Raw genomic sequence first — 23790 nt, 5'->3', positions numbered from 1 at the left:
GATCCCTGGTCCGGGGAAGATCCCACATGCCGCGAAGCAACTAAGCCCATGTGCTGCAACTACTGAGCATGCTGCGCTCTACAGCCCGTGAGCCACAACTACTGAAGCCTGTGCACCTAGAGCTCATGCTCCGCAACAAGAGAAGCCACCGCAATGAGAAGCCCGCGCACCGCAATGAAGAGTAGCCCCTGCTCGCCCCAACTAGAGGAAGCCCACGCACAGCAACAAAGACCCAATGCAGCCAAAAATAAATAATTAATTAATTAAAAGAAAAATCTTTTCTAGCTGTGTGCACTTGGGCAAATTAACCTCTCTGAACCTGTTTCCTTATTATTAAATTGGGATTAAAAACAGCTACCTCCTAGGATTATAGGATTACAAATAATATATATGTGAAGTGCCTAGAACAGTACCTGACAACAAATGATAAACAGTATCTAAGTAAATATTACTTACGATGAAACATTTCAAATGACATTTTATAATAATTTTAACTATATTTAATGATAAAAATCTTGCAACTACTGTGAATTTAAAAAGAAATTAATGACCAGATGATTCTAAATGAAGCCTAAGAATCAAAGTGAAGCCAAGAACACTGACCATTTCACCTCCGCACGGGAATGACACAGGACAGGCTGACAAAGCTTCTTAAATGCTGAACTGTAATAGCAGCAGCTTTGATTTTGACAGACGCATCCAAGCTCCTTCCAGCAGTAAACCTCAACAAGCCGTGAAAATCCACAAACTGAAAATCTCAAATGAGAACATCAAAGAATACCTGTGTTTTGCAAGCATTTTTTTTTATTAACAAGAGATTGAAACAGTCAAATTCAAATGAACTATGGGATGAAAGTTCCAGTTGCTAAGTTGCAAAATGAACATATAATGGAAAAATTAATTGACATTTAAAAATGTAAGATTACTTCTTTTCACCGAATTCCTCTACTTGCATCGCAGATAGAGTGGCGCACCCGTCTCAGGGCTTCAGTAGCCTGTCCATGGGAAGAAGAGGAGGCACTGATCAAAGAGGACCACAAACGTATCAGATTACTGTTCACAAGGAATTCTATACCTTTAACGTCTCCTTAGGTCAATATATAGATCTAAACTATGAGTGGAAACTGTCTACAATATTTCAATTTATGTGGATCCTTTTGTAAAAGATAAGTTTAGAGTTTCTAGTTCATCCTTATAGTTCTTGTAATGTTAGTTTTCCCCTTTACAGTGGTTTTTCCAGTTTATAAAAAACCATTACTCTGACCTATCAGTTTCCCTTTTTTCCCCTCAACTTTATTACCTTAAAAAAAACAACAACAACTTTACAGTTTGCTACTCTAAATCTTCAATGCCCAGTGCTATAAACTAGTTGAAAGAACATTCCTTAGCCTTCACAGATTGGATCATTTAAATGCAAAAGTATCCACTAAATTAAAAAAAAAAAAAAGGATCATTATATTTTTCCTAAGTAATGATTATATGGAATTTAAACATATTTTTTAAAGGCTCTTTATCTCCAATTTTTGGACTACAAATTCTTGTTACATACTTCCTTTTTTTAAATTTCAGGGATGGGTAGTTTAGAAGTTACGGGTAACAAAAGATATGATGATTACTGGCTATTAAATGATCATGGATTGAGCAGTAAAAGATATTTCTACCAAAACTTTTTTCTTATAAAATTACTAAGAAAAATTTAAAAAGCTAATGAGTCCACTGGGAGGCCAGAGGTAAAAGCTGCCTAGGAAACAGATTATAGGGAAGTGCTCCAGAGCACAGGATCCAAACTTTGAGCTTCATACCTTGGTTTCCCCACTTTCTAACCGTGTATAACCTCTGTTTTCACATCTGAAAGAAGGAAATGATGAAAGGAGGAATACCATATTGATTCTATTTTTAAGGAGAAGAAACTTGTAAAAACCTTTCGAGAGCTTAATAAAATTGTTTATCAGAGTGCTCATCTTCCTAAAATTCTACTTTCTTTTAGTTCTTAATAGTTACAGAATCTGCAATTGAGCTTGATATTGGACTTTGTTCTTTAAAAACACATATTCACTTAGAGACAGATTTCTATTGAAAACTGTTATTTTACTATCTCAAAGTCATTTAAGACATTTTTCCATATACATTTAAAGCTATGCCAATGTAGAATACAGATAACAAGAATAAAACTGTAGGAAATTAGTATCAGGACATGTCAGCTATTTCACTGAACAAAACCACAATACAGAGAAGCCTGTGCAGGACCAAGATTTAACCCATGAGGATGAGCCACCGATTGTATTTCCCTGACACTAAATTCTGGCTCCCAAACAAGACCAGCTATAAGATGTGGTATTTGCAATAAGGTACCTTAGCAAGATCTTCTTTTAACTTGTTGTACTGCACCACATCAAAATGCTGTTGCTTTGATTTCTTATGGAAGAAGTGAAGAAACTGCCTACTCTTAATAGCTGAGTAAGTATAATCCTGGAAAGAAAAAAAAGACAAAAAACCAGAACCGAACATGCTTTAAATGAACATAATACCTCTGCAAGAAACGTGCCTTAGCAACAACAAAGCAAAGGAAGGCAGATGAGTAAAATATGTGCAGTGGCCATCAGAGCAAGCATAAGGCAACACAAGTAAAACATTTAGTCTCATCTGCTGCTGCTCCTTTCAAAAGCAAGCAAGCTGGGAAGAGAAATCACACATATAGGGAAAGAAAAGAGAAAAAGGAAAATGCAGATTTTTGGCAAAATAATCACGAGATAAGCTAAAGTTACTGGGTGGTTTGCAATACAAATTCAATTTTATTTATAAACGGGACACAGAGTACACAAATTTGATGTGTTTATCTCAATGGAGGAATTTGTTAACTTGTACTATTTATTTCTCTATAGAGGTTATACACAGTTTCTCTGTGGTATATATAAATCTCCATCCTCTGGAAAACAACAAAATTTAATAGCTGATAAAAACCCAGATAGCAGTAATTCAATAAATAAAAAGGTTTTATTGGGCTTCCCTGGTGGCACAGTGGTTGGGAGTCCGCCTGCCGATGCAGGGGACACGGGTTCGTGCCCCGATCCCGGAAGATCCCACATGCCGCGGAGCGGCTGGGCCCGCGAGCCATGGCCGCGGAGCCTGTGCGTCCGGAGCCTGTGCTCCGCAACGGGAGAGGCCACAGCAGTGTGAGGCCCGCGTACAGCAAAAAAAAAAAAAAAAAAAAAAAAAAGGTTTTATTGCTCATTACTTGGATAAGAAATTATTTATAAAAGATGCTGTAACTTACCATTTTCTTAACAAACTACTCACCTGTCGAGTGACTATAAAGTATGCCAAAAAGACCATGGAATTTGAAAATGTGATGAAGTATGTAACTGGCTCCATGATATCCCAGGAGTACACCCACCAAGTGAGCCAGGCCATTGCCCCGCCCTGAATGGACAGCAATGCTAATCCAGCCCACAGAAGTCCATTGGTGTTGACTTCTGAGCGAGCTTCAATTCTCGCTTTCATCTGAGGGGAGAAAAAGTGACTGTTAGTTCAGTTTACAGTGCACCAACTTAAAAAAAAAAAAAACAGAAAAGGAAGAAAAGTAAAGTAATGCACATCTGTATTACTTTATTTAAAGAGGTCTGATTTATGAAAAAATAGAATGTATAAAACATATACATTCATGAGTGATCACTTATTTCCAAATCAGTTCATTAATAAACCATTTGTTAAATTATAAAGGCAATACCTGCCCATGGAAAAAAATTTAAATAGTATAGAAGGGTATACAATGAAAAATTCAGAAGTCATCCTCTGAAACCTAACTAAAAATTACATGCCTATTTTCTTTGACTCAGCAGTTTCACTTCTGGGAATTCATCCTACAGGTACACTTGCACACGTGTGATTCATCATAGGTTCATTCTTAAGAGTAAAAGACCATAAATTATCCAATTTTTCATCAAGGTATCATGCAGCTATAGTGAGGAGGCTCTCTATGTACCAGTACGGAGATCTTTCCAGGATCTACTGTTAGTGAAAAAAGGTGAGAAAAGTGTATAACAGCATATACTGTTTCCTGGAAAAGGGAACAAAATAATAATATATTTGCATTTGTTTGCACATAGATAAAGAAAATCTGAAATGATTCACAGGTTCAGGGATATGGTACTGGGAGGACAGTAGGAGGAAAACTTTCCATTGGCCACCTTTTTAGGTTTTTAAATCTTAACACAAGTAAATATCACCAACTTTTTAAAAAGTAAAGAAAAAATTAAAACGTACCATCCAACAAATAAAAAAGTCCCTCTCTCTGGCATCTCCTAAGTATTCTTAGAGGTAATCACTATCAAAAGTTTCTTTTAGGGACTTCCCCGGAGGTCCAGGGGTAAAGAATTAGCCCTCCAATGCAGGGGATGCAGGTTTGATCCCTGGTCAGGGAACTTAGATCCCACATGCTGCGGGGCAACTAAGCCCGTGCGCCACCAACTACTGAGCCCACCTCAACTAGAGAGCACACACGCCACAACTACAGAGCCCAAGTGCTCTGAAGCCCGCATGCCTCAAGGAAGACCTGACGCAGCCCCCCGCAAAAAAAGTTTCTTTTAACAACAAGGTCCGACTGTATATAGCACAGGGATCTATATTCAATACCCTGTGATAAACCATAATGGAAAAGAATATAAAAAAGAATGTGTGTATATGTATGTATAACTAAATCACTGCTGTACAGCAGAATTTAAAACAACTATACTTTCATAAAACAACAACAAAACAAGTTTCTTCTACCTCTAGAAACTTTTTATTCATACACAAAGATACACATACACTTACCCATTTTTAAAAATCACAAGTGGGATCAGAGGTTTAAAAAATGCATTTTTCCCTTAAATTAAAACAGACTCCTGCCCCTCCTCCCCAGAAATTTTTTTTTTTTTTCCTCCACCACTGATTAACTTCAGATGTTAGGAAGCCACTGCTAACTTTCCAGCTGTAATTCTGTTGAGCAGAGTGGGAACCATGGGCCTATTCTCTGAAAAACAAATAGCGGTAGTGCTCCAGCTAGTGCATCCCAGCTCATCTTATACTCAGTTACCAAGATACTATGGCCAATCCATGGAAAGGATGCACGGCACAGAGTTTAAGACAGCAGCCTGGAGTCAGACCACCAGAGTTCAAGTTCTGGCTCTAATAAGTATTAGCTTATATACCTTTGCTGCCTTAGTTTCCTCATCTGAAGAATGAGGACGATAACAATACCAAACTCAGAGGCTCACTGTGAGGATTAAAGGAGAAAACAAGCCTATGTAAAGCGTTCAGAAAAACACTCACATGGAGCAATAATACCAATAAATATTGGGTATTATTTACAAACAGACTCAACAGGTGATGATGCTTCCAAACCTGTTCGAGGGGCTGCAGCTGTCCCTTCAGGTGGTCAATTTTCTCCAGCAGATGGTGCTCTCTCTTTTTCTGAAACTCTTCTAAATGCAAGGCTGTGAACAGCCTGTGAACCAAGGATTTCATGTTTTCCATCTCAGTAGTGTGCTCACTACTCAGTTTTTCTGAGAAAAGAAGACACAAGGGAAACATAAGACAGTTAACACATCTTTTCCTCTAGGGTTTGTAACTCTAGGGAACCAAATCTGAGTTCCCCTGGCTGGCCACTTGGACGCTCCCCACTCCTCGGGGGGCATTTGGTACCGGCCTGTATTCCTGTCTCAGGTGATTCCATTCATCTCTCTCTGGAATAATAAATAACCAGACAGTAGGTTTAAAATTCATTATGTTTTTGTCTTTTTTCTTTTTAATATGACTAGTGCTGTTTTTTTAAAAAAGGAAGAATAATACAGGAAAAGGAAGTATCCATCTACCAGAACCCAGGTGAATACCTCACCTGAGTTTGTAACACATTAGTTACAGGTTCACTTTTATACCTGAGTTAACCTAAGATCCTTCTTCACCCTCAACTATGTATCCAAAATCATTTTAGGATCCCCCGGGGAGGGAAACTGGTGTACAAACATGTAAACAAAAGTATAATATACATTTGAAAAGCAATTCAAGTGTAAGTTCTTTTCAACAAGGTATAGATCTGAAGGGAGGTTCATACTGACGAAAGGGAATCAGTTTCTGAGCTTTTAACACAGAGTTCTTTTGATTCTGGATTTCTCTCATACTACCACTTCAGTGGATCTACAGATTACATAAAACTGTGCTGTAATGATGCCTTTCTGAGGGTTATAACTGTTCCCCACCACTGTAAGAGAATTTGAGATAGGGGGACAAAGTGAGGGGAGAGAAGACAGACCTTCCTGCCAGGCAGCAGAAACAACTGCAGATAAGGGAGATTTACGATCCTAGTGCCAGTATTATCCAGCGGTTTTCCAGTCTGTGACAGCAGTTAACCAGTCTGTTACAGACTGAAGTTAATTTTCCTCTATCTCCACCCCCTTCTTCAAGACTTTATTGTGGTCTTTAATCCCTTCCACATTCTAGGTTAAAACTCCACAAAGGGGTAGAAACGAGAAGTTCCCTTTTAGCCTTTTGAGATTTGCAGAACAGTCAGAGCCCTTTTGCTGTGATGAAAATGTATGGATACATAAAAGGTCTACATACAGAAAAACGGCAGAGATGGGGCATGATTTTGTCCAAAGCTGTGGAACATAACAAAGATAAACAAAGCCAGACACTAGTTCAAGTGGTAAGGATAGATTTCATTCAGTAACTACTGTACTAGGGAAGGGGATCTGGCATGAACTGAACTCAGCTTCTATTTGTGCAGAGGTGGAGGGGCGTTTTCAGGGAGGGAGGAGAACATCAAGGGGCTTAAGCAGAGTCAGGGAAGTGGAAATTTACAAAAAGTGGGAATGGAAGTTGCTTAATGTGACCAGGCCATTTGGGTCTGTTAACTGGCGCTTGTCCAGAAGAGGAAGATCAAGTAGAACAATGAGGTGCCCTGAAAAGGTTTATCTCCACTTATTCCCTCAAATGCTAAATGAGAAGTAGACCTTGCAGAGAGCTGGGAACTCACTGGACATGAAATTTCTATCTCATCATGGATTTTCATTTTCATTTTTCTAAATTTCTTCCATCCTTCTGTCTTTGGGGTTAAATACTGTCCTGATTTTTATTTTTATTTTTTATTTTTATTTTTTTATTTATTTATTTTTTTTTTTTTCCCTTTTTGCGTTATGTGGGCCTCTCACTGTTGTGGCCTCTCCCGTTGCGGAGCACAGGCTCCGGATGCGCAGGCCCAGCGGCCATGGCTCACGGGCCCAGCTGCTCCGCGGCATATGGGATCCTCCCAGACCGGGGCACGAACCCGTATCCCCTGCATCGGCAGGCGGACTCTCAACCACTGCGCCACCAGGGAGGCCCTGTCCTGATTTTTAAAAAGAATCAAGAATAGAAGAATGTTCATAATTGTTGAAATGATGGATTTGTTTTAATTTCTCTATACTTAATTTGTGTTTGAAAATTTTTTAAAATATTTTTCCTCAAGGGATCTTCAGAGTAATTGCTCACATCAGTGCTGAAGCACGAGATCAGCTGGATCGTCTAGTTATACCAGAAAGTAAGAAAATGCTTAAAATAAAAATGGGGGCGGGCCTCCCTGGTGGCGCAGTGGTTGAGAGTCCGCCTGCCGATGCAGGGGATACGGGTTCGTGCCCCGGTCTGGGAGGATCCCATATGCCACGGAGCGGCTGGGCCCGTGAGCCATGGCCGCTGGGCCTGCGCGTCCGGAGCCTGTGCTCCGCAACGGGAGAGGCCACAACAGTGAGAGGCCCACATAACGCAAAAAGGAAAAAAAAAAAAAAAAATGGGGGCAAGTCATAAGGACATGGGAGCCAATGATCTTCAAATTGTACCAGAGGGCTTCCCTGGTGGCGCAGTGGTTGAGAATCTGCCTGCCAATGCAGGGGATATGGGTTCGAGCCCTGGTCTGGGAGGATCCCACATGCCGTGGAGCAACTGGGCCCATGAGCCACAACTACTGAGCCTGAGTATCTGGAGCCTGTGCTCCGCAACAAGAGAGGCCGCGACAGTGAGGCCTGTGCATCACGATGAAGAGTGGCCCCCGCTTGCCACAACTGGAGAAAGCCCTCGCACAGAAACGAAGACCCAACACAGCCAAAAATAAATATATAAATAAATAAATTTATTTTTTTTAAAAATTGTACCAGATATGGTTAGCAGGAGCCCCTTAAGCTGGCTCCTGTGTCTTTGTGACTTACTCCCATTTTTTGTTAGTATTTCCTTAATTTTTCTTTTATTGAAGTATAGTTGATTTACAATATTATATTAGTTTCAGGTGTACAGCATAGTAATTGAGTATTTTTACATATTATACTCCGTTAAAAGTTATTACAAAATAATGGCTATAATTTCCTGTGCTGTATAATATCTCCTTGTTGTTATTTTATAGTTTGTATCTCTTAATCCCCTACCCCTATCTTGCCTCTCCCCAGCTGGTAACCACTAGCTTGTTTTCTATACCTGTGAGTCTGTTTCTGTTTTGCTATATACATTCATTTTATTTTTTAGATTCTACACATAAGTGATATCATACAGTATTTGTTTTTGTCTGACTAAGCATAATATTTTCTAGGTCCATCCAGCTTGCTGCAAATGGCAGAATTTCATTCTTTTTTATGGCTGAGTAATATTCTAGTGTGTGTGTGTGTGTGTGTGTGTGTGTGTGTACATACCACATCTTCTTAAGCCAATCGTCTGTTGATGGACACTTGGGTTAACTACTGTAAACAGTGTTGCTATGAACACTGGGGTGCATGTATCTTTTCAAATTAGTGTTTTCATTTTTTTCTATATGCATACCAGGATTGGAATTGCTGGATCATATGGTAGTCCTATTTCTAGTTTTTTTGAGGAACCTCCACACTGTTTTCCATACTGGCTGCACTGATTTACATTCCCACCAGCAGTGTGCAAGGGTTTCCTTTTCTCCGCATCCTCACCAACATTTGTTATTTGTGGACGTTTCGATGATAGCTACTCTAACAGTTGTAAGGTGGTATCTCATTGTTTTGATTTGCATCTCTCTAATAATTAGCGATGCTGAACATCTTTTCATGGGCCTGTTAGCTATCTGTATGTCTTCTTTGGAAAAATGTCTATTCAGGTCTTCCGCCCAGTTTCCATTTGCATGAAATATCTTTTTCCACCCCCTCGTTTTCAGTCTGTGTATGTCTTTAGCTCTGAAGTGAGTCTCTTGTAGGCCAGCATACAGAAGTTTCTGGTTTTTTTATCCAATCAGCTGCCCCTATGTCTTTTATTATTTTTTTTTAATTTTTATTTTTTTTGTGGTACACGGGCCCCTCACTGCTGCGGCCTCTCTTGTTGCAGAGCACAGGCTCCAGATGCGCAGGCCCAGCGGCCATGGCCCAAGGGCCCAGCCGCTCCGTGGCACGTGGGACCCTCCCAGACCGGGGCACGAACCCGTGTCCCCTGCATCAGCAGGTGGACCCCCAACCACTGCGCCACCAGGGAAGCCCCCCTATGTCTTTTGAGTGGAGCATTTAGTCCACTGACATTTAAAGTAATTATTGATATGTATGTACTTATTGCCATTTTATTAACTTTTTTTAGTTGTTTTCGTAGTTCTTCTCTGTTTTATTTTCTGTATCTAAATCACCTCCCCGCACCACCTCTCCCCATCCCCTTGGCATCTACTGATGATTCCTGTCTGAATTTGGCTGCAATATAATGATTTTTGAACTACAACAGCCCTCCTCCCATATTTACCAGTCAGAACTTGGCATTCCAACTAAAAACATGAACCTTCCCTTATTTACTGATTTATTTATCTCACCATCTATTTATTAAGGCATAGACTCAGTATTACTTTATCTTAACCCCGATAGTCCATAACCACAGCTTACTGAGAGCAGAAACCTCTGGAGCCAATACTGATAGGAACACTAAACTATAATCTTTGAATTGCTGAAGGCTCAGTGCTGACTAGTTTGAGAAATAAAAACAGTCACACATTCATGAGTTTTACCTCCAGGAGTCCCACCAGGTTCTCACAGTGAAGGTCAGAGATCAGAGAAAAATATCTCCCTGCTTCCAGCAGAGAAAGGAGAAAAGTAACCATTTTGAAACAGTCCTGAGCATTATTTTCTCCATACCAAGGAAATTACAGTTGACCCTCAAACAATATGGGGGATAGGGGCACCAACCCCACATGCAGTCAAAAATCCATGTATAACTTTATAGTGGGCCCTGTGTATTCATGATTCCATGGACTAAACCAACTGTGGACCACTTAGTACTGCAGTGTTTATTGAAACAAATCTGCATGTAAAGTGGACCCATGCAGTTCAAACCTATGTTGTTCAAGGGTTAACTGTACTTTACCAGAACCTAGTCTGGCCTGGAGAAAGGGCAATTAGCCAACTCCAGGCCCCTCTAGCCTTCCTGTCTCATATAGGGGAGGCAAAAAATGGCTAAGAAACTCTTCTGAAGGTTACAGCACAGTAATCCTGGCCCAATAAAATCCTTGAGATTTAATCATAAAATTATAGAATGCTTCTCCCCCCCAAAACCTTAACACCACATCAACAGGGCTCCAGTTCTGTGCAAGACACAGACTATATTCAAGAAAGAATTTCTAGGGAAACTCAAATACAACAGTGTAGAGAAACAGGGACACTAGAAAAAACTGAAGCCTCTGATACCTACAGCTATAGCAAACAGTAAACAGCTGAGCTCCTGGTCAGATACACATAAAACCTCAAACTAAAGACCTACTTGCTTCAGTTTCTATTTTTAATAATATCATGTCTAGCTTTCAACAAAAAATTACAAGGCAAGAAAAAAACAACCTAAAGAGACAAAGCAAGCATCAGAATCAGAATCTGATATGGCAGAGATTTTGGAATTTTCAGACCAGGAAATTAAGACAAATATGATTAATATGGTAAAGACTGTGATGGAAAAAGTTGACAACATGCAAGAACAGATGAGTAATGTAAACAGAGAGATGAACATTGTAACAAAGAATCAAAAAGAATTGCCAGAAATCAAAAACACTTTAATAGAAAGGAAGAATGCCTTTGACAGGCTCACCAGTAAACTAGACACAGAGGGGGAAAGAATCAGTCAGGCTGATCATGGTGATACCCACATCCAAAGACAAAAGAGAAGCTGCAATGAGATGGGAGGAGAGGTGCAATTACAATCAGATCAAATCCCATAACTGCTGGTGGGTGACTCACAAACTGGAGAACACTTATACCACAGAAGTCCACCCACTGGAGTGAAGATTCTGAGCCCCACGTCAGGCTTCCCAACCTGACGGTCAGGCAACAGGGGGAAGAATTTCTAGAGAATCAGACTTTGAAGGCTAGCAGGATTTGATTGCAGGACTTTGATAGGACTGGGGAAAACAAAGACTCCACTCTTGGAGTCCACTGCTGCGGAACAGAATAAATAAAAAAGAATGAAAAGAAATGAAGACAGCCTAAGAGACTTCTGGGACAGCATTAAACGCAAAAACATTCGAATTATACAGGTTCCAGAAGGAGAAGAGAGAGAGAAAGGACCCGAGAAAATATCTGAAGAGATTATAGTCGAAAACTTCCCTAACATGGGAAAGGAAATAGCCACCCAAATCCAGGAAGCGCAGTGAGTCCCATACAGGATAAACCCAAGGAGAAACACGCCAAGACACGTAGTAATCAAATTGGCAAAAATTAAAGACAAAGAAAAATTCTTGAAGGCAGCAAGGGAAAAAAGACAAATAACATACAAGAGAAATCCCATAAGGTTAACAGCTGATTTCTCAGCAGAAACTCTACAAGCCAGAAGGGAGTGGCATGACATATTTAAAGTGATGAAAGGGGAGAAACTACAACCAAGATTACTCTACCCAGCAAGGATCTCATTCAGATTCAATGGAGAAATCAAAAGCTTTACAGACAAGCAAAAGCTAAGAGAATTCAGCACCACCAAATGAGCACTACAACAAATGCTAAAGGAACTACTCTCTAAGTGGGAAACACAAGAGAAGGACCTACAAGACAAACCCAAAACAATTAAGAAAATGGTCATAGGAACATACATATCAATAATTACCTTAAACATGAATGGATTAAATGCTCCAACCAAAAGACACAGGCTCACTGAATGGATACAAAAACAAGACCCATATATAGGCTGTCTAAAACAGACCCACTTCAGACCTAGGGACACATAGAGACTGAAAGTGAGGGGGTGGAAAAAGATATTCCATGCAAATGGAAATCTAAAGAAAGCTGGAGTAGCAATACTCATATCAGATAAAATGGACTTTAAAATAAAGAATGTTACAAGAGACAAGGAAGGACACTAAATAATGATCAAGGGATTAATCCAAGAAGAAGATATAACAATTGTAAATATATATGCACCCAACATAGGAGCACCTCAATACATAAGGTAACTGCTAACAGCTATAAGAGAGGATAACAAAAGTAACACAATAATACTGGGGGACTTTAACACCTCACTTACACCAATGGACAGATCATCCAAACAGAAAATTAATAAGAAAACACAAGCTTTAAATGACACAATAGACCAGATAGATTTAATTGAGATTTATAGGACATTCCATCCAGAAACAGCAGATTACACTTTCTTCTCAAGTGCGCATGGAACATTCTCCAGGATAGATCACACCTTGGGTCACAAATCAAGCCTCAGTAAATTTAAGAAAACTGAAATCATATCAGGCATCTTTTCTGACCACAACACTATGAGTTAGAAATCAATTACAGGGAAAAAACGTCAAAACACAAACAACATGGAGGCTAAACAATATGTTACTAAATAACCAAGAGATCACTGAAGACATCAAAGAGGAAATCAAAAAATAGCTAGAGAAAATGACAATGAAACACGATGATCCAAAACCTATGGGATGCAGCAAAAGCAGTACTAAGAGGGAAGTTTATAGCAGTACAATCCTACCTCAAGAAACAACAAACATCTCAAATAAACAACCTAACTTTAGACCTAAAGGAACTAGAGAAAGAAGAACAAACAAAACCCAAAGTTAGCAGAAGGAAAGAAATCATAAAGATCAGAGCAGAAATAAATGAAATAGAAACAAAGAAGACAATAGCAAAGATCAATAAAACTAAAAGCTGGTTCTTTGAGAAGATAAGCAAAATTGATAAACCTTTAGCCAGACTTATCAAGAAAAAGAGGGAGAGGACTCAAATCAATAAAATTAGAAATGAAAAAGAAGAAGTTACAACAGACACCATAGAAATACAAAGTATCCTAAGAGACTACCACAAGTAACTCTATGCCAATGAAATGGACAATCTGGAAGAAATGGACAAATTCTTAGAAAAGTATAACCTTCCAAGAATGAACCAGGAAGAAATAGAAAATATGAACAGACCAATCACAAGTAATGAAATTGAAACTGTGATTAAAAGTCTTCCAACAAACAAAAGTCCAGGACCAGATGGCTTCACAGGTGAATTCTATCAAACATTTAGAGAAGAGCTAACACCCATTCTTCTCAAACTCTTCCAAAAAATTCCAGAGGAAGGAATACTCCAAAACGCCTTCTGAGACCACCATCACCCTGATAACAAAACCAGACAAAGATACTACAAAAAAAGAAAATTACAGACCAATATCACTGATGAATATAGATGCAAAAATCCTCAACAAAATAGTAGCAAACAGAATCCACCAACACATTAAAAGGATTACACACCATGATCAAGTGGGATTTATCCCAGGGATGCAAGGATTCTTCAATATATGTAAATCAATCAATGTGATACACCATATTAACAAACTGAATAATAAAAACCATATGATCAGCTCAATAGATGCAGAAAAAGCTTCTGACAAAATTCAACACCAATTTATGATAAAAACTCTCCAGAAAGCGTGCATAGAGGGAAACTGCCTCAACATAATAAAGGCCATATATGACAAACCCAGAGCAAACATCATTCTCAATGGTGAAAAACTGAAAGCATTTCCTCTAAGATCAGGAACAAGACAAGGATGTCCACTCTCACCACTATTATTCAACATAGTTTTGGAAGTCCTAGCCATGGCAATCAGAGAAGAAAAAGAAATAAAAGGAATACAAATTGGAAGAGAAGAAGTAAAACTGTCACTGTCTGCAGATGACATTATACTATACATAGAGAATCCTAAAGATACCACCAGAAAACTACTAGAGCTAATCAATGAATCTGGTAAAGTTGCAGGATATAACATTAATGCACAGAAATCTCTTGCATTCCTATACACTAATGATGAAAAATCTGAAAGAGAAATTAAGGAAACACTCCCATTTACCACTGCAACAAAAAGAATAAAATACCTAGGAATAAACCTACCTAGGGTGACAAAAGACCTCCATGAAGAAAACTATAAGATACTGATGAAAGAAATTAAAGATGATACTAACAGATGGAGAGATATACCATGTTCTTGGATTGGAAGAATCAACACTGTGAAACTGACTATACTACCCAAAGCAATCTACAGATTCAGTGCAATCGCTATCAAATTACCAATGGCAATTTTTTTGCAGCATTAGAACAAAAAATCTTAAAATTTCTATGGAGACACAAAAGACCCCAAATAGCCAAAGCAGTATTGAGGGAAAAAACGGAGCTGGAGGAATCAGAGTCCCTGACTTCAGTCTATACTACAAAGCTACAGTAATCAAGACAATATGGTACTGGCAGAAAAACAGAAATACAGATCAATTGAACAAGATAGAAAGCCCAGAGAGAAACCCACGCACCTATGGTCAACTACTCTATGACAAAGGAGGCAAGGAATTACAATGGAGAAAAGACAGTCTCTTCAATAAGTCGTGCTGCAAAAACTGGACAGCTACATGTAAAAGAATGAAATTAGAACACTCCCTAACACCAGACACAAAACTAAACTCAAAATGGATGAGACCTACATGTAAGACCGGACACTATAAAACTCTTAGAGGAAAACATAGGAAGAACACTCTGACATAAATCACAGCAAGATCTTTTTTGATCCACCTCCTAGAGTAATGAAAATAAAAACAAAAATAAACAAATGGGACCTAATGAAACTTAAAAGCTTTTGCAAAGCAAAGGAAACTACAAACAAGACAAAAAGGCAACCCACAGAATGGGAGAAAATATTTGCAAACGAATCAATGAACAAAGGATTAATCTCCAAAATATATAAACAGCTCATGCAGCTCAATATTAAAAAAACAAACAACTCAGTACAAAAATGGGCAGAATCCTAAATAGACATTTCTCCAAAGAAGACATACAGATGGCCAAGAGGCATATGAAAAGCTGCTCAACACCACTAATGATTAGAGAAATGCAAATCAAAACTACAATGAGGTATCACCTCACATCAGTTAGAATGGGCATCTCCAGAAAATCTACAAACAACAAATGCTGGAGAGGGTGTGGAGAAAAGGGAACCCTCTTGCACTGTTGGTGGGAATGTAAATTGATACAGCCACTATGGAGAACAGTATGGAGATTCCTTAAAAAACTAAAAATAGAATTACCATATGACCCAGCAATCCCACTACTGGGCATATACCCAGAGAAAACCATAATTCAAAAAGACACATGCACCCCAATGTTCACTGCAGCACTATTTACAATAGCCAGGTCATGGAAGCAACCTAAGTGCCCATCGACAGACGAATGGATAAAGAAGATGTGGTACATATATACAATGGAATATTACTCAGCATAAAAAGGAATGATATTGGGTCATTTGTAGAGACGTGGATGAATCTAGAGACCATCATACAGAGTGAAGTAAGTCAGAAAGAGAAAAGCAAATATCGTATATTAATGCATATATGTGGAATCTAGAAAAATGGTACAGATGAACTGGTTTGCAGGGCAGAAATTGAGACACAGATTAGAGAACAAACGTATGGACACCAAGTGGGGAAGTGGCCGGGCGGGGGATGGTGGTGGTGGGATGAATTGGGAGATTGGTATTGACATATATACACTAATATGTATAAAATGGATAACTAATAAGAACCTGCTGTATAAAAAAATAAATAAAATTAAATTTAAAACATTTTTTAAAAAGATAAAAATGGAACGTTTTCATTATGTTTCAGTGGAGAATCACATGTGGAAATATGGTCAAGAAGGTTTTTTTCGCTTAACTTATGTGGAACCCAAACATCAAAGCGATTAACGTAACCAAGATGGTGCAGATGATTTTCAGCGCTTGATTTGGATATTTTGAGTATGTCAGCTGTCTCCCGAGTGGTATAACGTTGACTGTCCTCAATTATTGTTTCAATTTGATCGCTATCAACTTCAACTGGTCTACCCAACCATGGAGCATTGTCCAGAGAGATATCTCCAGCATGAAACTTCACAAACCACTTTTGACACGTTCGATCAGTCACAGGACCTTCTCCATACACTGCACACATCTTTTTTTTGCGTTTCAGTTGCGTTTTTACCTTTCTTGAAATAATAAAGCATAATATGCTGAAAATGTTGCTTTTTTCCTTCCATCTTCCATATTAAAATTCACCAATTTTTTTTTTTTTTTTTTTTTTTCTGTACGCGGGCCTCTCACTCCTGTGGCCTCTCCCGTTGCGGAGCACAGGCTCCGGACACACAGGCTCCGCAGCCATGGCTCGCGGGCCCAGCCGCTCCGCGGCATGTGGGATCTTCCGGGATCGGGGCACGAACCCGTGTCCCCTGCATCGGCAGGCGGACTCTCAACCACTGCGCCACCAGGGAAGCCCAAAATTCACCAATTTTGATATCTTTTTTTAAATGCATACTGATATGACAGCTGTCACAATACAATCTAACGAAATTGTTTTGAATGAATGAGAGACAGCTAAGTGCTACTAGAGTCATCGAACAGAAAAAACCGAACGTTTTGGCCCAGCCAACAGAAAATGTTTCACTCCAGCGCTTGATAGTGGGGGAGACTGTGGGGAAGGGGTGGAGCTCATGGGAACTCTGTGCTCTCTGCTCCACCACGCTGTGAACCTGAAACTGCCCTAGAAAAAAGAAAACCTACTTAAAAATAAAATAAAAGTTAAGAGCTGTACAACGGTATACGCTTGAGTCCCTGATTTTCAGGTCGACTTCTTCTTAACCCAGTAATGTCAGATTAAGCATTCAAGATCCTAAAATGAAGCCTTAGAAGTCTAAAAAGAGTATATGAGACTAAAAGCCCTGACAGACTACTTCTACCAATCATTTCTACCATTGCTAGAAAAGCTTAAACATTGGCTCTCCAAAGCCTTCTTGGTCATTTGGTTAACTAAAACAAATTCTTAGGATAAGCCTGCTCCCTGAAAAAGGCCCACAGCGAAAGGGAAGTGTTAAGATACTTGCATAGCCGTGTTTCTTACCTTTCTTAGGGCACTGTACGTCGTATGTGATGTTATTAATGACAAGTCTAAAATCATTCATTAGCAAGATTTCCATCAAGGTTGAAGCTGCAATTTCACTGCCATCTGAAAATGCAAAAATAAGTCCTTGTTTTACAATAGTAAGAACCATGTTTCAACATATGGAAAAACACTTGCTAATCCAGGTCTCTACAATACAGTAGTGGACATCTGTCTGTTCCGTGGTGGGGGCTTTCGCATACCCGATACTGTTCCCACCGGGAGGGAATCCTCTCTTGCTGCTCTACTGCCCATTACAGTGGACCAAGAAGAACAGGCAGGCGCCCCGTCTCCCACTTTGTCGGCGGCGCTGGGACCCAGGCTGACGTCCCTCGTGAGACTGTACCTGCAGACGGTCATGCAAGGCCAGAGCAGTGCAGGTGGCGGCAGAGGGGCTGTGGGTGTCGGCAGCAAAGCCCATCAGGCCGTTCCCAGCCTAACCTCTCTACTCATGTCCTTCTTCGGCTCCTGCCCTCTTCTTCTTCTTTTTCAAAATTTATTTATTTTTGGCTGCGTTGGGTCTTCGTTGCTGCAGGCCGGCTTTCTCTAGTTGCAGCGAGCAGGGGCTACTCTTCGTTGCGGTGCGTGGGCTTCTCATTGTCATGGCTTCTCCTGTTGCGGAGCACGGACTCTAGGCGCGTGGGCTTCAGTAGCTGTGGCACGTGGGCTCAGTAGTTGTGGCTTACGGACTCTAGAGTGCGGGCTCAGTAGTTGTGGCGCACGGGCTTAGTTGCTCCGCGGCATGTGGGATCTTCCCGGACCGGGGCTCGAATCTGCGTCCCCTGCATTGGCAGGCGGATTCCTAACCGCTGCGCCGCCAGGGGAACCCTCCTGCCCTCTTCTGGGCCTGGCTTTCTGTCAGTTCCAGTCAGAGAGCCTGCTGACACACACCCCTGTTTAGCCAGAGCTCATTTCGGCGGCTTGCAGCCTAACGCCTAACCGCTGGCAGGAATGTTTGTGGAAGCCCGCCTCTCTCTTACTTTTAGCCGCTAAGGGGGACTGATGTGCACTGACTGAAACTTGGTAGCACCGCAACCACCGCCACACAGGGCTCCCTCCCTTTCTAGCCGAGCAAAGACGACAAGAGGCAAAACTGCAAGTGGCTGGGGTGGCAGGGAGAGCAACAAACATAGCTGAACTGAAGGAATAAATCTGCACTTGTGCAGTGTATTTCCTAGAGGTGGAGAGATTGTGATTTCAAATATCCCAGGAACAGTTCAGAAAAAAAAAAAAATCTCTAGGAGAATGTCAGAGTCAGCGTGCTTTGCACAGCTTCTTATATAGCCCAGCTTTTGCTGCTATATTTTTGAACTTTCATGTAACCCAGGTGTTAAGATTCAAACTCACTGAACAATAAGCAAAAAACTGGCGCTGGTAGGGGCTTCTCTATCATTCTTCTTTCGGAACGGTCTACATATAATTATGTGATATAGAGTCCAGGATGTATGTTTTCGCCTGGCCTGGCATCGCTTGGCTGCATTCAACCGGATATGCATGACAACAGTAATACTGCTAGTAAAATCAGGAAGAACCTGCTTGCCTGCCTCCTGTCTGGCTCTCAGCAGTTCTTTTGTTCCAGAAGGCAGCAAGTCAAGTCTGCACCTGGGGCTGTTCCTAGAATTTGGCTGTTTGGGTTCCTGTTCATCAGCTGGGGTGAGATCATCTTCCCAGGAATTGCCAAATAACTCAGCCCACACTGTGGGCAAAACTGTGACAAGCTTAGAACACTCTTTTCAAGCCCAAATTAAATGCAGGCAAATTCCACCCACAGAGCCTCTTTTTAAAAAGATCAGCAACACACCAAATCCTTTTATCTGACTTTACAAGTGTCATTTAAAAATTTACATTTAACTGACTTCACACCTGCTCCTTAAAATATTATTATAAAAAGAAATCAACTGAGTATGATTTCTCAGTTGAAGTACTACATTATCCTTTATGCTATTATAGGAACAGCAAGAGATTGATGTGAAACACTTTTAAGGAGGTAACGATACAGTGATGAATTTTTCACCTATTCTTGGGCAAGTACTGATATGAACCCCAACACAGCGTTTTCACTCAGTCCAAAGAGCCCCTTTAGTCTATGATTTCTAGGGGTTTTCTCTGTGTTTTATGTTTCAAAGCTACTCAAATTATTTTTTAGAAACAAGCAGGGTACACATCAATGTTTTAACCTAATTTCAGGCAAGCACTGTGCTCAGTGCCCTTCTGAGTTCTGGGTTTGCACTTGCCTGCTCTGAGGAAGGCAGGCCCTGACCTGCAGGGAAGGCCCAGGGGGTTCAGTGTTCCTGTGACTGGGGGGTGGGGGGGGAATGTCGGTCCAGTCAGGGATGAAGTATTAGGCCACTGTGGTCACAGGACTAAAACCTTCTTTCTCTGATCCTGGTTTTAGCAGGAAGAAACTCCCCTTCTGGTTGAATCCAAAGTCCTTACAATAACCTACAACAAGGCTTTCCCTAACCTGCCCTTCCCCTCCTACTTGGACCCAGCTCCCTCCCTTTTCAGTTGAGGGTGGAGTTAGCTCCCACCTCAGGGCCTCTGCCTGGAGAGCCCTTCTCCCATCTACATCTTCTCTCATCTCTTCCGGGTCTCCACCCAAATGTGACTTGAGTGAGCACCTCCCACCAACACACCCAACTCCCACCCCCCATCACTCTGCTTTATTTTTGACTGTAACACTAATTATCTAACATATTATATATTTTATTTCTTTACCTTGTTTCTTTCTCCTCTTAAAATGTAAGCTCCCTAAGAACAGGAGTTTTAATCTCTGTTGTTCTTTGCTCTATCTCTAGTATCTAGGATAGTGCCTGGCATATGTTAGTATAAAAAAATTAATACACAGAAACCTCAATTAAATAGAGTCCAGAGACCAGAAGGGGGAGCTCTCACACCCTGTGAGGACAGCAGAGCCCAACAGGAAGAAGACTCCTCTTCTTTCCCAGCAAGGACTCAGCCAACGAAAAGCCATGGACTGTTTGTTTACTATAGCCCTACACACTTCCTTTTCCTCTATAAAAGCGGTCTCCTTCCCTTGTCCTGCAAGTCCTCACATGTGGCTCACCATGGTTGCAGACCCTGAATTGCAATTCTCTGCTGATCTGCAATAAATCCATCTTTGCTGGAGAAATACCTGGCAGTCTCTTTGTTTCAGGTCAACATTTGTTAGGTGCTCAATATTTGTTGAGTAAATAAATTCTTTAATCTCTATTTTTCCAACTTCCATGTCTACCTCTTAATTGGTTCTGAACTTGGATAGGGAAGAAGAATGTTAATTTCCTTTTCAAAACTGCAATAGTAATCATTAACTTTGAAATAAGTTTATTCTAAGTATGTAATACTACAATAAAATAACAGTGAAAATTTATTCACTTATTTATATTTATAGTAGCCTCTGTATATTGGACTGGGGTAAAGAATTCTTTGTTCTCTTTTAGGGGCAGGAGGACCTCCTTTTATATCCTCAGACCATGAAAACATAAAAGCTATATCCTAAATTTTAAATGTCTATGTGATTAACCACCTCTGCTGGTATTAAACTATATATATATATATATACACACATACACACACACACACACACACATATACTTTCCTGAGAACTAATTTGTCAAAAAACACGCTAGACCATAATTGCTTTATAACAAAGGTTAATGAACTATTTGTGTATCTTAGTTATTCACTGGTTATTTCAATCACTGAGGCTGCATTTCATTTTCTAATTATTCAAATTTCTTACAGAAAATTAGACACTAATGACTGTGTCATTAAAATTTTCTCAGAGAAAAATCTGGGGGCTAAGTTTATGAAATAAGTAACCAAAACATGCATTAAACTTATTCCATTTCTTTTTTATTCAATAGGGTTAATTTTTTTTATATTACTGCATGTTCAAAAGTGAAGGACTCAGTAACTGCCAACCATTTATTATATAATGAATTAAAGAATCAATTTTCTAGAAAAGTAAAGAACCAAAACAAAGGTTCAGAAGAAGAGAAAGACAAAGTTGAAGAAAACATATATATACCTGCTGTGAAGATGGCAGCCGTTTTGATACCTTTATCTTCATTTTGTAGGTCTTGAAGGAATGAACCAACTGTTGATAACATTGGTTTGACTGCAAATTGACAGCGCTCTTTTCTGGATGGCAAAGTAAGTGTTATCAAGGGAAGGCCATGTTTATAATTAATTGTGATTTCTGTTAAGAAAAAAAGAGATGGTAATAGAGGATGGATAAAATTTCCTTTAAAAATAACTTTTAAAATTATTATTAAAAGATTATTAACTACAAAAATCCGAGAAGGGATGCCTAAATATAGAATTCATAACCTTCTGAATGCCTATAATAATTTACATCATGCCTACAGTGCCTTCATTATTCTAGTTTACATATTCCCCACCATTCTATAACATTTTATTAAGCATGTATCACACTTTATTATAATTATCTGCTTAGAGTTTTCCCAGGTAAAAATTTATTGAGGGCAGAAACTGCTTCTAAGTCATCTGTAATGTAACTCCTTTGATTGCTGGAGTGGGAGTTTGCCAAAAGACATCAGAGATCTTATGGGAGCAGAAAAGGAAGGAACTGAACTCTGGGGGGCGGTGGGAGGGGCAATACAAGAAAAGTCTGTTTTGCTTAAAACTCACACTTCTCACTTTATTTGGAAGACTGGATATAAATTAGCATGGGGAATCAAAGAAGTGATAAGAAAACTTACCGTCAGATGGCACCACTGTACTATAAAGATTTGATTGATAGAATTTCAGATTTCCACACAGTTTCACACACAAAACCTGTAAGAAAAAAAATGATTTTTTTTCTTTTAGGAAAAGTGGGAAAGCTGAAATAAGTGTCTGTACTTGAAGACTGTTTTAATGATGTATGGCAAGCATGACGAAAACTTCAGCGTCCCCCACATACCCAGGTAAGCCCTTAGAGAAGCTCACTAGACCTTTCTGACTGTGTTGTCCCATACGGGAGCCACTAGTCACATGCAGCCACTTAAAGTTAAATCAATTAAAATTAAATAACACTAAAAATTCAGTTTCTCACAGTCAGTCACCTTTGCCACATTTCAACTGCTCTATAGCTCTGGGTCTAGTAGCTACCGTATTAGCACAGAAATAGATCATTTCCATCATCACAGAAAGTTCTACTGGACGGCACTGCTGGGTCTAGAATATCTGAATGGCTACCTTACTATGGGATGTATTTTTAGGGTTTGTATTGGTGGGTTTTTTAAAAAATATTTATTTATTTATTTATTTATTTAGGTTGTGCTGGGTCTTTGTCGCTGCGCACGGGCTTTGTCTAGTTGTGGCGAGCAGGGGCTACTCTTCGTTGCGGTGCGCGGGCTTCTTGTTGCGGAGCATGGGCTCTAGGCGCACAGGCTCAGTAGTTGTGGCTCACGGACTCTAGAGCGCAGGCTCAGTAGTTGTGGCGCACGGGCTTAAGTTGCTCCGTGGCATGTGGGATCTTCCCAGACCAGGGCTCAAACGCCTGTCTCCTGCACTGGCAGGCAGATTGTTACCCACTGCTCCACCAGAGAAGCCCTGTATTAGATAATCATGGCAGTGGTGACAAAGACTCCCTCCTCAACCAAACTTTAGTCAGGGTCTTCTAAGCCTGACTAAGCCCCATCCTTGTGCATGTCCTCCAGGAGGCCAGCTTTAGCAAGAATGTTGGCGAGTTAGTTTAGCCAGAACCCCCCAACCCTCAGTATCTGATCAAATTCCTCATCCTCCACCATTCCCCAGGTATTATCTGATCACCCCAGTCTGTCTTCAACAAGAATCCTGCTAGGTCAGGTGAGCAAAGAATTACTCCATCCTCTTAGTATTCCCATCCACTGCCCCTCCAACTCTGCTCATTGGATATAAATCCCCACTGTTCCCAGTTGTGAAAGGGATGAGCCCAATCTCTCTCCCCTATTACAAAACCCCACTGTATCAGTCCCCCTGAATAAAGTCTACCTTACATTCCTTAACAAGTGTCATGAATAACTTCTTCTTTAACAGTGGTTTGGTGTGTATCCTTCCAAACTTTTTTCCATACACTGCCACCTTTACACGTTGAGTTAAATTTTATGCTAGAGTTTATATAATGCTAAAGACAGTTTATAAGTCAAATTCCTAGATGCCAAAGATGATAATTCCTGCTCATAAAGTACTTATCATTTAATGTGCTGATGAAGTTTCTCTATTACTATTATCATTTTAGAGGCAACCACTTGACAACCAGGAAATGTTGAAAGAAGGCAGAGTGGCCAGGGAAGAATATTAAAGCTTTCTCAAACTTTTGCATACCTAAGAATCACGTGGCTACTATAATACTGTCCACTGCTAAACAGACAGGGCTTGTTAAA

At 40.1% G+C, this 23790-nt stretch overlaps 1 protein-coding gene across 1 annotated transcript in view; it reads right to left on the bottom strand.

The window, feature by feature from the left end:
• Window positions 1-810: 810 nt before the first annotated feature.
• The window catches only part of MCUB (mitochondrial calcium uniporter dominant negative subunit beta), a 91911-nt gene continuing 68931 nt past the window's right edge, over window positions 811-23790 (bottom strand). The window contains exons 2-8 of the mRNA XM_060088464.1: window positions 22144-22219; window positions 21450-21620; window positions 17381-17485; window positions 5383-5543; window positions 3298-3501; window positions 2353-2469; window positions 811-995 (exon numbers count right to left, since the gene is read on the bottom strand). Of these exons, the coding sequence (XP_059944447.1) occupies window positions 933-995; window positions 2353-2469; window positions 3298-3501; window positions 5383-5543; window positions 17381-17485; window positions 21450-21620; window positions 22144-22219 (897 nt within the window). The 3' untranslated portion in view covers window positions 811-932. The remainder of the gene's footprint in view (window positions 996-2352; window positions 2470-3297; window positions 3502-5382; window positions 5544-17380; window positions 17486-21449; window positions 21621-22143; window positions 22220-23790) is intronic.

Source organism: Mesoplodon densirostris, chromosome 1 (assembly GCF_025265405.1).
Source record: "Mesoplodon densirostris isolate mMesDen1 chromosome 1, mMesDen1 primary haplotype, whole genome shotgun sequence".
In the NCBI taxonomy this organism is placed as follows: domain Eukaryota; kingdom Metazoa; phylum Chordata; class Mammalia; order Artiodactyla; family Ziphiidae; genus Mesoplodon; species Mesoplodon densirostris.
The sequence above is the reverse complement of the archived record's forward strand: the minus strand, read 5'-3'. Positions and strand labels throughout refer to the sequence as shown.